This window comes from Malaclemys terrapin, chromosome 1, assembly GCF_027887155.1.
Source record: "Malaclemys terrapin pileata isolate rMalTer1 chromosome 1, rMalTer1.hap1, whole genome shotgun sequence".
NCBI lineage: Eukaryota > Metazoa > Chordata > Testudines > Emydidae > Malaclemys > Malaclemys terrapin.
In genome coordinates, this window is record NC_071505.1 from 247,137,108 (window position 1) to 247,149,857 (window position 12,750).

The window sequence follows — 12,750 nt, forward strand, 5'->3', positions numbered from 1 at the left end:
AGATCACCATAAGATTAATGAGAACATGTTTAAAGGGATATAAGCATTTAGGCTTCAGTGTATAAGCCAACTACTAACTACCTGAAGTTATAGGGAAATTTCCTCTATAAGCAGGTCACTTCATAAATTACAGGGTCCATTCGTCTGAAGCATCTGGTACAGGCCACTGTCCGAGACAGGATAGTGGACAGGCTGGACCACTGACCAGAATGGCAATTCCTATATTCCTGTATATAGCAGGCAAGCATCCACACTCTCCTTCTTCAAGTCCCCTCCATCCCTGCTCCTCAAGAATCTTACTATTTTTCATTGCCTAGCCTTTGACTGCTAGTCATATTCTGTCTCCCCCTGCTTATATCCCTAATGGAAAACAAATCTATACTATTAACCAACTTGGATATTTTTAAGTTAGAATAGTAACTGACAGGGAATATCAATTATATAGGGCACCCTCGATACTATATAAAGTCTATATGATTGACATTCCCTGTCAGTTCTACTCTAACTTATAAACATCCAATTAGGTTAATTAACATAGGCTGTTGATAATTACAGTTGAGGATATAAGAATGTTCTGATTTGCTTTGTAAATGTCTAATCCATTCAGCTATACTTTATGGTTCTCCTACTGCAGCACTTCTACCTCAAACTATAACGTGGAAGATATATTTATTTATTAGGTTAGTAACATTTCCTTAACTCTCACATTCATTCAGCATGTGCTTGACATGACTAAAGTAAGTAATTTCAATTTAGATATATCCTTTTAAAATTATATATATTTTAACACTGAAAAAATTAAAACTGAAAACTAACCCTCCGAGTCATCTAATCTTTTATGTTGCATCTCTTCCCGTGCCTTTATTTTCTCTCATTGTGTCTAAAACTTATTTATGTTTATTATGTATAATTTAGATAGTAGGCTCCTCAGGGCAGGGGCCTTACCATCTTATACCCATACGATGGTATATAAATAATAAAGGAAATATGTATAGACATACTTTTTCCTTCAGATCTGTGTGATGGATCTTATTCATGCTGTATCAGTATCCTGTGCCTGTTGGTTGTGCGATGTTCCCCTTTCAGTGATGCGCCAAGCGGATTATTTTGCCCTTTGCCTTGAGCAATAACTTTATTATATTAGGTAATGGCAGCACCTATGACAAGTTACTCTTCTGTTAGTTGCAAATACTTCAAAACCTGCATAAAGCAGTATGTTCAACAGGCGATACAGTTTGTCTATTTAAAATCATCCTCAAGGTTCCCAGTATAATTTTATTCAACCATCTATTAATGATCTCCTTCAGTAGGCAAGCAACTTACGTGTCTTAGGTTAGGTAAAGACTATACATAAAGTCCACCCATAGTGAAACCTATCTAAAAGCATCTATCAGTATTGGATACACTGGGCCAGATACAACCCTAATGCAACTCCACTGACTTAATCTGAATTACACCAGGGATGAATTGGTGCCAGTGTGTTTAAAAATAATGAATGAAGGGATTGCCACAAAGAGTTTAAATAGAATATAATGAATCAATAACAGAATAGCTTCAATTATTAATCAGTTCTAAAATTCACAAGCTGTTTTGGAGTATTTGAGAAGGTGCTCAGACACTATGGTCATGAGGGCCTTATAAAACTTGGATAGAGATCTTACTCAGCTGCCAAATTGCCTCTAGTCATGCTGGCTGCTGCTGCCTTGAACTTTAATGACTGTCAGACTGTAGGAGTACAGTAAACACTGCAGAGGTTATTAAGCCTGTCTTTTTTGCAGGCTGTGTAGTAAACGCGGGTTGAGTAAGAAGTTTCAGTGGTGTGTATGTGGACGAAGGTGGGTACTTTGAGAGCAAGTTTTCACAGAGTAGTCTTCCTAAGTAACTTTCGTCTTGGAGGGAGATGAGGGTGGGGGACAAGACCACAAGCTCCAGCTTTCCATTGCCTATTTTATGCAGGTGTTTTCATCATTTTTCATTATTCAAGCTGCCCTAACCACTGCTTTTCAAAAGGAAATGTAATGCCACGATTTCAGAAATTATGGGGTTTGATTCTAATATGAAATGTGTGATAAATGAAGGGTGGGGGGAGATAGCTCCCTTTTATGGACACCCAGCCAGCCAGTTAGCTATAAAATCCCTCTTAGTAGCTGTTCTCTACTTGCTATACCTGAGTTAAAAGTCTTATTACTATGCATAGGTAAAAGGAAGTGAGTGGGCAGCTGACCAAAAGAGCCAATGGGAAGGCTAGAACCTTTTAAAATTGAGAAAAATCTTCCCCTTTGTCTGTCTGTGATTGTTCTCCCGGTGAGAGGGGGACAGGGCAGCAGTTATGTTGTAAAAAGTTTGAGCCAGATATGAAAAACCATCAGTATCATACCTAGAAAATACTCATTTGAAACCCCAGATATGTAAGTAGATCAGGAAATGTCTAGGAAGATGCGATTAGGTTTATCTATTTTATTTCTTTATGGCTTGTGGATTCCTCTGTGCTAACCCCAGCTGCTTTTGTTTTGCTTGTAACCTTTAATCTGGACATCAGAAAGCTATTCTTGGTGCTTAATCCTCATATTTGCTCTTTTAAAATCTAGCAATAGCCTGAGTTTTCAGATGTATTTTCTTTCTTTCTTTCTTTCTTTCTTTCTTTCTTTCTTTCTTTCTTTCTTTCTTTCTTTCTTTCTTTCTTTCTTTCTTTCTTTCTTCTAACAGGATTGGAGTTCTGTGTCTTAAGAGACTGAGTGGGAGATTCTGAACCTCATTTCTAGTATACATGGCACCCGATAGAGTTTTAAAGTTAGCAGTGCTGGTTTACATCTCTTCTGTTCAATGATATAAATGATTTGCCATTGCAGAGCTGATGTGAAGAGATCCAAATGCATTATTTCTTGTAGCGTTTACAAGATCATACTTATCCTCAAAGCAGAACTGAATGAATTGCTGTCCTTTCTTCAGTGATCTTTCCCAGTCCACATCCCCTCAAAGCATTCTAAACAACTTTGCCTCTGCATTTAGCTCTGAAATTCTCTGTGCTATGCAGCACATTGTGTTTTGGCACTGTATAAATGGGTTTTCACAGTCGGCTGCAGACCTCTTCAATTTCGTCATCCTTGGCTTCTGTTGGTGCAAGGCTTAAATGAGGGCTCCTTTGAAAGAAACCTGGCATTGATTAGTCTGGATCGCAACAGAACGAAAACGCACCCTAATTCAGAATAAACGCCATTCCTTTCTCGACTTACTTTTTCTTGCTCATTTACACACCACAAAGTCTGTTACAGGAGTGTTGAAGGTCAATCAATGCTCAGAAAGGCCTGTTATGTCAATCTTTGGACAATGCAAATCCTGAATTACTTACTATGTTTCAGGGTGCGGTTCCTTTTGATCCAGAATTTGGATGTTCCAGCTGGCAATTTGTAGTTTTTGTAACCTGAAACTGCCCTTTTCAATGCTGATGTTATTAGGACAGAGACGTATTTTGAGGCTTTAGCTCAACTTCATTATTGAAGTGTCAGTGTATTCAAGGGTTTTGTCAACCTTTTCTTGGTTGCATAGTGACTGACTTAAGACCTGAGGGGCTTATCTCTTAATGACAGCAAGTCTTCTAAAATTATTGTGGCTGTTGGCTTGCTGGACCAGAATAGTTTTCACCTTTGTATTAAAGGTGCTAACACAAGCAGAGCTTTACCACTGTGGAAGTGGTAAAAAAAATGTAATGTAATATTTAAAGTGGCAGCCTATTTGCAGGTGTTGTGTAAAAGGGCTGTGCAGCAATGAGAATTCATGGTGGCATTCTGGGTAACTCAGTGAGAATTCCTTTGGGAACTATGCAGCTGCACACACGAGCTGGATGGGTTCTGCCAGACTTCTACAGGTGTTGTCTCCCATGAACTGATACAGAGGGGTTTGGGAGCTCTGGCCACAAACACTCCTGTTCTCTTTGGGAGCGTAACAGGGTAGCTGACTTACTAAATGAAATTGGGCCCAGCTCTCCTGTTCCAGTCCAGGGGTGCCCTAGTATGGTGAACTGCTATTGGGAGTTATTAATGGGAGAGAGCCCAAAGGAAAGAAAGTTCAGAGTCCTGAGTGGGAATTAGAATGTCTAGAATCCTAGAGTAGAGGCAGCTCAGAAGAAGAGCCGAGCTGGCTGGGAACTTCAGGGAGGGAATGCCTCAGCACTTGCAATCATCACTCAGCAAGTTGCATCTTAATTTAAGCAATGTTTACACTGAGGTTTTTCTCAGTCTCTCACTGTTACATGCCACGGGTGGAGCTACACTGGTGGTAGAAATGGTGAAAGCACTACAGTAAATAGCTGCCAGACTTGTTCTGAGAGAGATTAGATCAGATGGTGGCATGAACACTGGCAAATGCTTTACAGTACATTGTTGCTACCGTAGGTGTAGCTAGCTTCATCAGGCAACTGTAGGAGTTTTTAAGAAAAAGCTCACTGCAGACAGTCTGGGTCCTGCAAATGCTGATTCATCCAACTAGTTCTGCAGGTAATCCCATTGAAGTCATTATGTTATGTGTCTTTATAAATAATCATCAAATCTTAACTGTAGTTGTTCTTAACCTGAGGGGTATCTGAACCAGTGACCTAAAGGATCTACTACTCCCTTCAGACAGCCAGTTGCCCTAACTGAAGGAATTTGCAAGATGTCAGTCTTGATTACTTACTTTAATCTTGCCAAACAGATGCAGCATGAAAGAGAGAGAGAGAATTAAGGAAGTGTTACCTGTGTAAATTTTAATATATTATCCAGGTTACATTTTATGGAAGAAGTCTTTGTTCCAGGAGAACCAAAAAGCATAGCCAAACAGATCAGTCACATCAGAAGTTAGATCACAACATATATAATTTATTAGGATTCTTCAACTTTGTTTTATAAATCAGAGTAATTGACAGGATAGGTACATATAGTGTAGAACTCATATTTTATTACAGGAGAAGTATCTCTTTTTTTGTTCATGTCCCTTTAGACAGGAAATGAAATTACACCCTCCTCCCCAAGCCAATCAACACTCTATTCCCCAGTGTATTGAGAATAGCTTATAAGGAAAAAAATGCAGTTGGCTGAGGAGGTAGTTATTTAAAATATAAATGGCGGAGTAAATTTAAGATTAATTTAAAACATTGGAAGTTGTCTGAGAGTTGCGGTAAGTTTATTTTATTTTATTGTCATGATTTCCAGATGAAAATAATTAACTCACCCTGCCAGAGAAATGGCATTTCTGTGATCTTTTCTTAGCCTAGACTGCCATTCCCCCGCAATCATCCTCCTTCTCACCCTGATCTCACCTACCTTCTATGGGAGTGGTCTGCTCTGAGTGTACTAAGGTGAAGATTTCTAAGGGAGCATTGGTGAAGAATAAAGGATAAATTATCCGAAGGAATTTATCTTTAGCTGAAATTTCTGGACACTCTCTGGGAGTATAAGTTAGCTAAAACAAACAATGTTTACCTGGAAAGAATTTTAAAATGCATATTGAAATTTACCTAAACCAGGGTTGAAAATCTGAAGTGTTTTTAATGCAGTTTCTTTCTTTCCCATTAACAGAGAAATGCCAGCCACTAGGAAAAACACTCAAACATAGAAAAGCTGTGACTTCAAGAAAAAAAACCCTCAGTTTATACATGGCCAGCCCTTAGGATAGCAAGAACAAAGCCCACTTTGATTTCTACTTTTGTGCTATTCTTAAATACTGCATGATGATACCCAGACAATATAGTGTTTTGAGCTCTATAAGTACCTAGATAGAAGTTTCTTGAATATGTATTAATTTAATATTTCAATCTATTTTGTTTATATTTTTAACTTCCCTACCAATTATGCAATATTTGATAGGAAAACACTGGATTATTTGTAACATTTTACTCTAATATTAACACAGGAAGAGCTGTAGTAGTTTGGGTGTTATATTGAACTTCTTTGGAGCAGCTGCTTGTATATATTTATATAAAACATATAACTATATTAATAGCATTTAATTTTTCATAGGCAGGTGTCTCCACCAAAACCTGGCATATCTGTTGCTGAAAGAAGAATTATAACAGAAAGAACTACAAGGTAGGGCCAACATACAGTTGTTTGTAAATTGTGATACAATTTTTATAAGGCAGGAGTCCCCAAAATTTTTTATATTGCAGACTTTGAGTACAATTTTCAAAAACATCTAAGTGAGTTAGGCTCCTAATGGGATCACATCAACGCAAACTAGGCACCTTTTTAGTTTGTGCCAGCAGGGTCTACATGGGGCAGTTAGAGTGCAACATGTTAGAGTGCTCTGCAGTTCATACCCCCTGTAGAGCACACTACAGCACTGTGTAGACAAGCTCTAAGTCTCTTTAAAAGTCAATGGGACTTAGGATCCTAAGTTACTTAGGCATTATTGAAAACTTTATCCTTCATCTTAATAGTGAAATTGTCTCTTGGAACATTCCTGATTGCTCAGACCAACTTGTCTCTTACTGATGATCAAATAACATTGGTGTGGCAACTAAAGTAATTACATGGAAAAGTAATAGTCAGAAACTATTTAATCTTGCTTTAGCTGGCTTTTTATGTTACTTAGCCTTTTGAAACAAGCAGGAGAGTTGGAATCATGTGACCAGCAAGCTCCCCCTGGAGAACAGTTTAAGAAGCACTGCTATATGGAAAATAATAGTCATATATGTCCTATTCCCTCCCCCGCCCACACACACACTATATTCTTGAATACTTTAAAAAAAAAAAAAAAAAAAAAAAACCCATCCAATTCTCTGTCTTTAGGGATTATGTCACAAAGCAATGGTGGGGATAAACTGAGTGTTTTATGTAATCTCATGACTCCAGAAGCTACACCTTTAAGAAAAACACTAAATATCAGGAGATGCAGATAGAATCATGAGTTGGCAACCTGGTGGCACTAGCACTATTAGTTGCTTTCCTCCTACAGGCCCCCGTCTGTATTCTGTCTACCCATTCTGTTCCCCCATTCACTCTTCCTCCCTTCAGCAGCTCCTGCTCCTCCTTTACTTCCTGTCCCCCTGCAGTCTTGTCTCCCTTGTCCTCCCCAGTACCCTGTCCCCTGTCTCCCCACCCTCCCATAGGTCCTGCCTTGTTTCCCAACTGTCCCATGGTTCCTGTCACTTCATACATCCCCAGAAGCCCCTCACCTTTCCTGCCTGTGGGGCACTCATGTCATGTCACCAATGCTACCTCTTCCCCTTTCTGTTGCTCTTCATCTCTGAGAAACTGCAGGGCCATTTGAAAGCAACCAAAGGGGAAGGCAGAGAGGCCATCTGCATGCTTCATCAGGCACCACAGCAGCCCTTGTGGTGGCAGCAGTCCAAGTCCTCCTGCTTTCTAGAGCCCAGGTGAATGTGTAACATTCATTCTGGGATGCAGGAATGCGTGAAGGTCTGCCTACATACATTAGTGTCACATGAAATCTGTGACACTTGACATGTCTTCAATTCCAGGGTCAGGGTTTAATTAAGACAAGATGTAACAGGTGCCTGACTCCCATTGACTTCAGTAGGCTTTGGATAAGACCCTAGGTGAGTTAGAAACAACGAGGGGTATGTGTATACTAGAGACTTACAGCAGCACAGCTATCAGCATAATTTAACCGTCCCAAACGAGCAGTGGTAGCTATGTGGGCGGGAGAGCATCATCATGAGATTGGCTTAAAAATAATATATTTTTTATTCTTTTAATCCGCCTTCTCTTTTTTGAGCCTTAGGGTTTATGTTTTCAAGCATTTCTCTACAACCAGGGGCTAGAAACTTACTTTTCTTTTAATGAAAGCTGAGATTCTCACATAATCAAATGAATCCAGGATATGAAGCTTTAAGAAAACCATTAAATATCATGAGATTTGTGATCACATAATGAGAGTTGGCAACACTGTGTTAGTTGCCATAAATAGATCAGAATTACAAACATAACAAATTTAAATGTATCAATCATTCTAGAAGAATATGTAGATTACATATTTATTAATAGCTCGTACGTAATGTTAGACCATTGATATTGAATGCCCTCTGACTCCCTCATGGTAATTTTGTTTGATCCTTAAAGAAGACAAGATCTTGGTAATTTCAAAGTGAATCCCACAGCTGACAAAAGACAAGGGGAAATCTTGCAAAGCCCTTTGTCTTTATCTTTTGCTAAATGACGTTTGAAGATAGAACTGTTTAATGTGCAGCTGTTGGAATTTCAAGTAATCAGATACATGCAATACTATTCTCTAAGAGAATGAGATTGGGCTCTACAGGAAATCAGAATGGTACTGTAGTGGGAACAGCTTTATACTTCCAACCCATCTCTCATTTCCTTAACAAATCAATGATACAAGATATTAACTTAATTAAAGTGTCCAGGCAATGTGAGGATTGATTTTAGGTAGAGCTGGTTGAAAAAGTTTTTGACCAAAAATTTTACATTAGAAAATGCAGTTTACTTAAATGGAAACATTTTTGCAGACACATGTTGAAATAGGAAATTATTATACTATATTACATTATTTTATATTGCTTCAACATTTTTGAAATGAAGTGATTCAATGTTACTGAAACTAAATATTTGAATAGCTCTGTAATCAGAATTTGTTTGGAATTTTCATTCTGCAAGAAACATTAAAATTTCAGCTTTTCTTTCCTAGTTGGAATGAAAATACATTTTGACATGTGAGAATTTTCCATGGAACAGAAATTGTGTTTTCCAACCAGCTGTAATTTTACGGAGAGTAAATTTAAATTTTGAAATGTCAGACAATGGAAGTGTTGTCTGCCAGCTAGAGAATAGAGGGCCTAGCATGAGTGGGTTTATCCAATCAACATGTCCCCCAGGTCATAGCTGGACTTGCTGTCCCACCAACACAGTGAGAATGAAATCAGAATCCTGGTGGTCCAGAGGGGTGACTGGTCTTCAGAACAAGCCAATGCTGATTAGCTTCTTCTAGTTTATGCTATTTTTTTTTCTCAGTGGGGACTCATTCTTGCATACATCATTGTAGTATTCTGCTGATTTTATGATTCAGTAATCTCATGGTTTAAAGTTCATTGCTGGCTAAAAGGCATGCAATTTTTTTAAAAGTTATTGAAGTAGGGGTGTTTTAATCATGATTATGAGTGCTAAGAAGGCATTTACCCTTTTGACTCATACGTTAGGTGTAGTTGGTTGTTTCTAAAACATAATCAGGAGTTGCTTGGGTCAAATGGAAACAGGGCTGGCTCCAGGCACCAGCTTAACAAGCAGGTGCTTGGGGTGGTCATGGGAGAAAAGCGGCACCTGCGGCAATTCGGGGGCGGCAGGTCCCTCACTCCCTCTAGGAGCGAAGGATCTGCCGCTGAACTGCCGCCGTCGATCGCGGCTTTTTTTTTCCCAATTGCTGCCGCCGATCGCGATTTTTTTTTTGCTTGGGGCGGCAGAAATGCTGGAGCCGGCCCTGAATGAAAATACCTGAAAGGGTATGTATTTACTGGTAATATATCATTGAATTAGCAATGTAGGCTTTCAACTTTGCCATCAATTGGACTCTATCTTTCTTGAAAAATTGTCAATAACCTCTTTACTTTAAGCAAGTCCTTAATTTTAGCTAATGGACAGTTGTATGTACTGACTGTGACCTGCTCTGGTTTTGTTTTGTCTTTTATAGGAGCCAAGATCTTGATAATCTCAAAAAAAATCCCACAACTCACACAAATAACAAGGGGTAAGTCTTGGAAGCATCTCGGTTTCTATTTTTCTGATGCAGTTGGTAGTGTATAACTATTGGAGTTTGAAAAAAGACTAATATTAAAATCCATAAAGTCCTTAAAGGACTAAAAAGTAGCACCAGCTGTTCAGAAGTACAGGATAGCATTAGAATGAAAATAATAGCAATGATGAAATAACACTTATGTACTATTAACTAATCAGTTAACACCCAGGTGCTGGAACTAGGGGTACTGGGGGTGCTGCTGTACCCACTGGCTTGAAATGGTTTCCATTATATCCAGGGTTTACAGTTTGGTTCAATGGCTTCAGCACCCCCACTATGCAAATTGTTCCAGCACCCCATCCCAGGAGGCTTTTTTGTGTGTCTGTGTGTATGTGAATCCTTGGCACTATCCATGCATGTTTATAGCTGCCTCAGAGTTCATCAGTGTCCAATAGAACTATAGAACTATAGAATTTTAGATATATATTTTGTAAGGGATTAAACAAAATTTGGAAGAACTCAGAATAGCTGTGTTTGCTAGAGACAGAGCAGAGTTAAACAGTTAATAAATTGCCCCACATTCTAAAGGGACTTACTTGTGTGTTGGACCTCAATGTCAATAGAGTGAGATTCAGACCAAGGTCCTTGTTGTTCATAAACCGTTTTATGGAATGAGCTAACAGGAAGCTGCCACACTACTTTGCTAGTAGGAGCTATGCACTGATCTCCACACTTAGGACCCAAATTTTGCCTACATTTACAAGGATGATGCTATGTTACAGTGATGCCCTAAGTTAATAGCTATGTAACCCCATTATTTTACCCCTCTCCCCCAGTCTGGGCATAGTTATAACTCCCTGAGCATCAGTGCTACTATGCCCAGTCCAAATTTTAATTTAAAGGGAAATGTAGCTTTCACATTTGGGCCAGAGCCTGAGAGACACTGAGGCCTGTATCTACAAGGGTACTTAGGTGTTTAAATTCCAGTTTTAAGCTCCACTGTGATCCACAAAACTCCTTCTGAACCCTGTAGATGCCTAAACTCACTCAGTGCCTAAATTTTCAGGGTAGAAGTTTTCTGCCTCTGGGCATGCACACTGCCACTTCCGTCTAGGTACCCAGATACCATCTCCTACCTAAGCCTCAGAGCGATCCACGAACTGGGGAAAGATAAGCATCCTCTGCCTAACTTGTGTGCAGGGCCCAATCTGGTAGGTGTGCTCAGAGGCTGCTTACTGGATCAAGTCCCATTCAAAATCTAGAAGGGGATGGAGGTCATGGTGCCCACCTTATAATGCTTAGCTTAGTGTTAGAGCACTCACCTGAGATGTGGAAGGCCCCAGTTTAATTCGCCCTCCACTCCACTCCCCAGCAGAGGGAGACACAGGATTTGAATAAGGATCTCCCACCTCTCAGGAGAGTGCTCTAACCACTGAGAGGTGGGATATTCTGATGTGGGGTTACCTCAGTCTCTCCAGTTGAAGCAGTTCCTCTGTGGGTAAAAAGTCATTGGAGCAGGAGTCCTAGACACTTGGTCTCCTGTCTCCCAGATGGGTGCCCTAACAACTACTGGACATTCTGTCTCTGGCCCAGTGACTCTAATTATTTGTTCACAGTGGATATCCACAACATTACAATGCCCAAGTCCCTTTGTGGATCTGGGCCTGCATGTCACTGACAATTGGAAGTTGAGGTGCTCAGTGGCTCTTAGGAAGCATCCATCATTTTGCAGGATTAGGCTACTATGAGTAGATTCAGTTAACTATGTTCCCCTTTGCAGGCTGAACTGTCCGAGAGACTTCCACATCAAAGTGAAATCCAAACTAGCATCTTCTTGGTCCACAAAGAACAACTTTAACAAACAAGCTAAAAAAGAAGTTTGTAGTCAGAGCTAACTGGCTAGTTGGAGCGAAATTAACTTTATGGTTTTACTCCCTACCTGCAGCCAGGACCGGCTCCAGGGTTTTTGCCGCCCCAAGCGGCAGAAAAAAAAAAGCAAAAAAGCTGCGATCGCAATTGTGATCAGTGGCAGCTCCACCGCGCCACTTTCTTCTTTGGTGGGAATTCGGCGACAGGTGATTCCCTCTGAGAGGGACCCGCCACCAAATTGCCGCGGAACAGCCCGATGTGCCACCCCTTCCCCTTGGCCGCCCCAAGTACCTGCTTGCTGGGCTGGTGCCTGGAGCCGGCCCTGCCTACAGCCCTAGAAAGGATCTATCCTTTTGTTTTACTGGTTACAGTTGGTTACATATTGTTCCATTTTTCATGTCAGTGGAGAAAGAGAAAGTTATTTAAAGTCAAAAGAAAAGTCCTATATTAAAATTCAGCTACTTGTTTAAGCTTACTTGTAAAAGAGAAAGTGTTTCTCTATATTTAAACTGTAATTGTATTGTATTTGTAATACAGTAATATATTAGGGTTTAATTCTTCATATTAATTTAAGGAAGGTGGTATTAAAATACTTCACAACATAAGATGAACAGCACAGCTTTAAATCTACCATAATTTATTGGTATAATAATTTAATAGTATAAGTGGAAAGAATCAATGTTTTTAATTCTATTTTTTTAGTTTTTAAATGCTTACATTTTTAGTCCAAGAATGGAAATTTAAAAAAAGCCTCAGTCATCAAATATGACAGCAGATAACTTCTGTCATTCCAAAAAACACACTAACTGGACAAATGTATATTTATTCAAAAGTTCCTTAACGGAATGCAAGCTTCTTTAGTTTTAATGTTTACAATATTTCTTATCTTTGTGAACTAATGCTAGAAACAGAAATCTATGCCCTAGAAGACTGTGAATTAGTGTCAGAATTCTTCAGAAACTTCATTTCTCCTTTCACTGGCACATATAATGTAGAGTAGGAATCGAAATCATTTGATAGTTTTTATATATTTAGGTCCACAAAAGGGAATACTTCTGCGGGAAGCATTAGAATTGTACAACTTTCCTCTTGCAAATGGAAAATTAAGCATATTTTTGTGACTATCAATAACAATTTGGCATAACTATTTGTGAACTATTAACAAACTTATTCAGTATTCATTCTTTTCCTGGGAAATGG

At 39.3% G+C, this 12,750-nt stretch overlaps 1 protein-coding gene across 4 annotated transcripts in view; it reads left to right on the plus strand.

Annotated features, from left to right (window-relative positions):
• The window catches only part of SCEL (sciellin), an 82,968-nt gene that overhangs the window by 55,564 nt on the left and 14,654 nt on the right, over window positions 1-12,750 (plus strand). For all 4 annotated transcript variants that reach the window (XM_054011750.1, XM_054011727.1, XM_054011761.1 and 1 more), the window contains exons 12-13: window positions 5,994-6,062; window positions 9,637-9,693. In XM_054011750.1, the coding sequence (XP_053867725.1) occupies window positions 5,994-6,062; window positions 9,637-9,693 (126 nt within the window). The remainder of the gene's footprint in view (window positions 1-5,993; window positions 6,063-9,636; window positions 9,694-12,750) is intronic.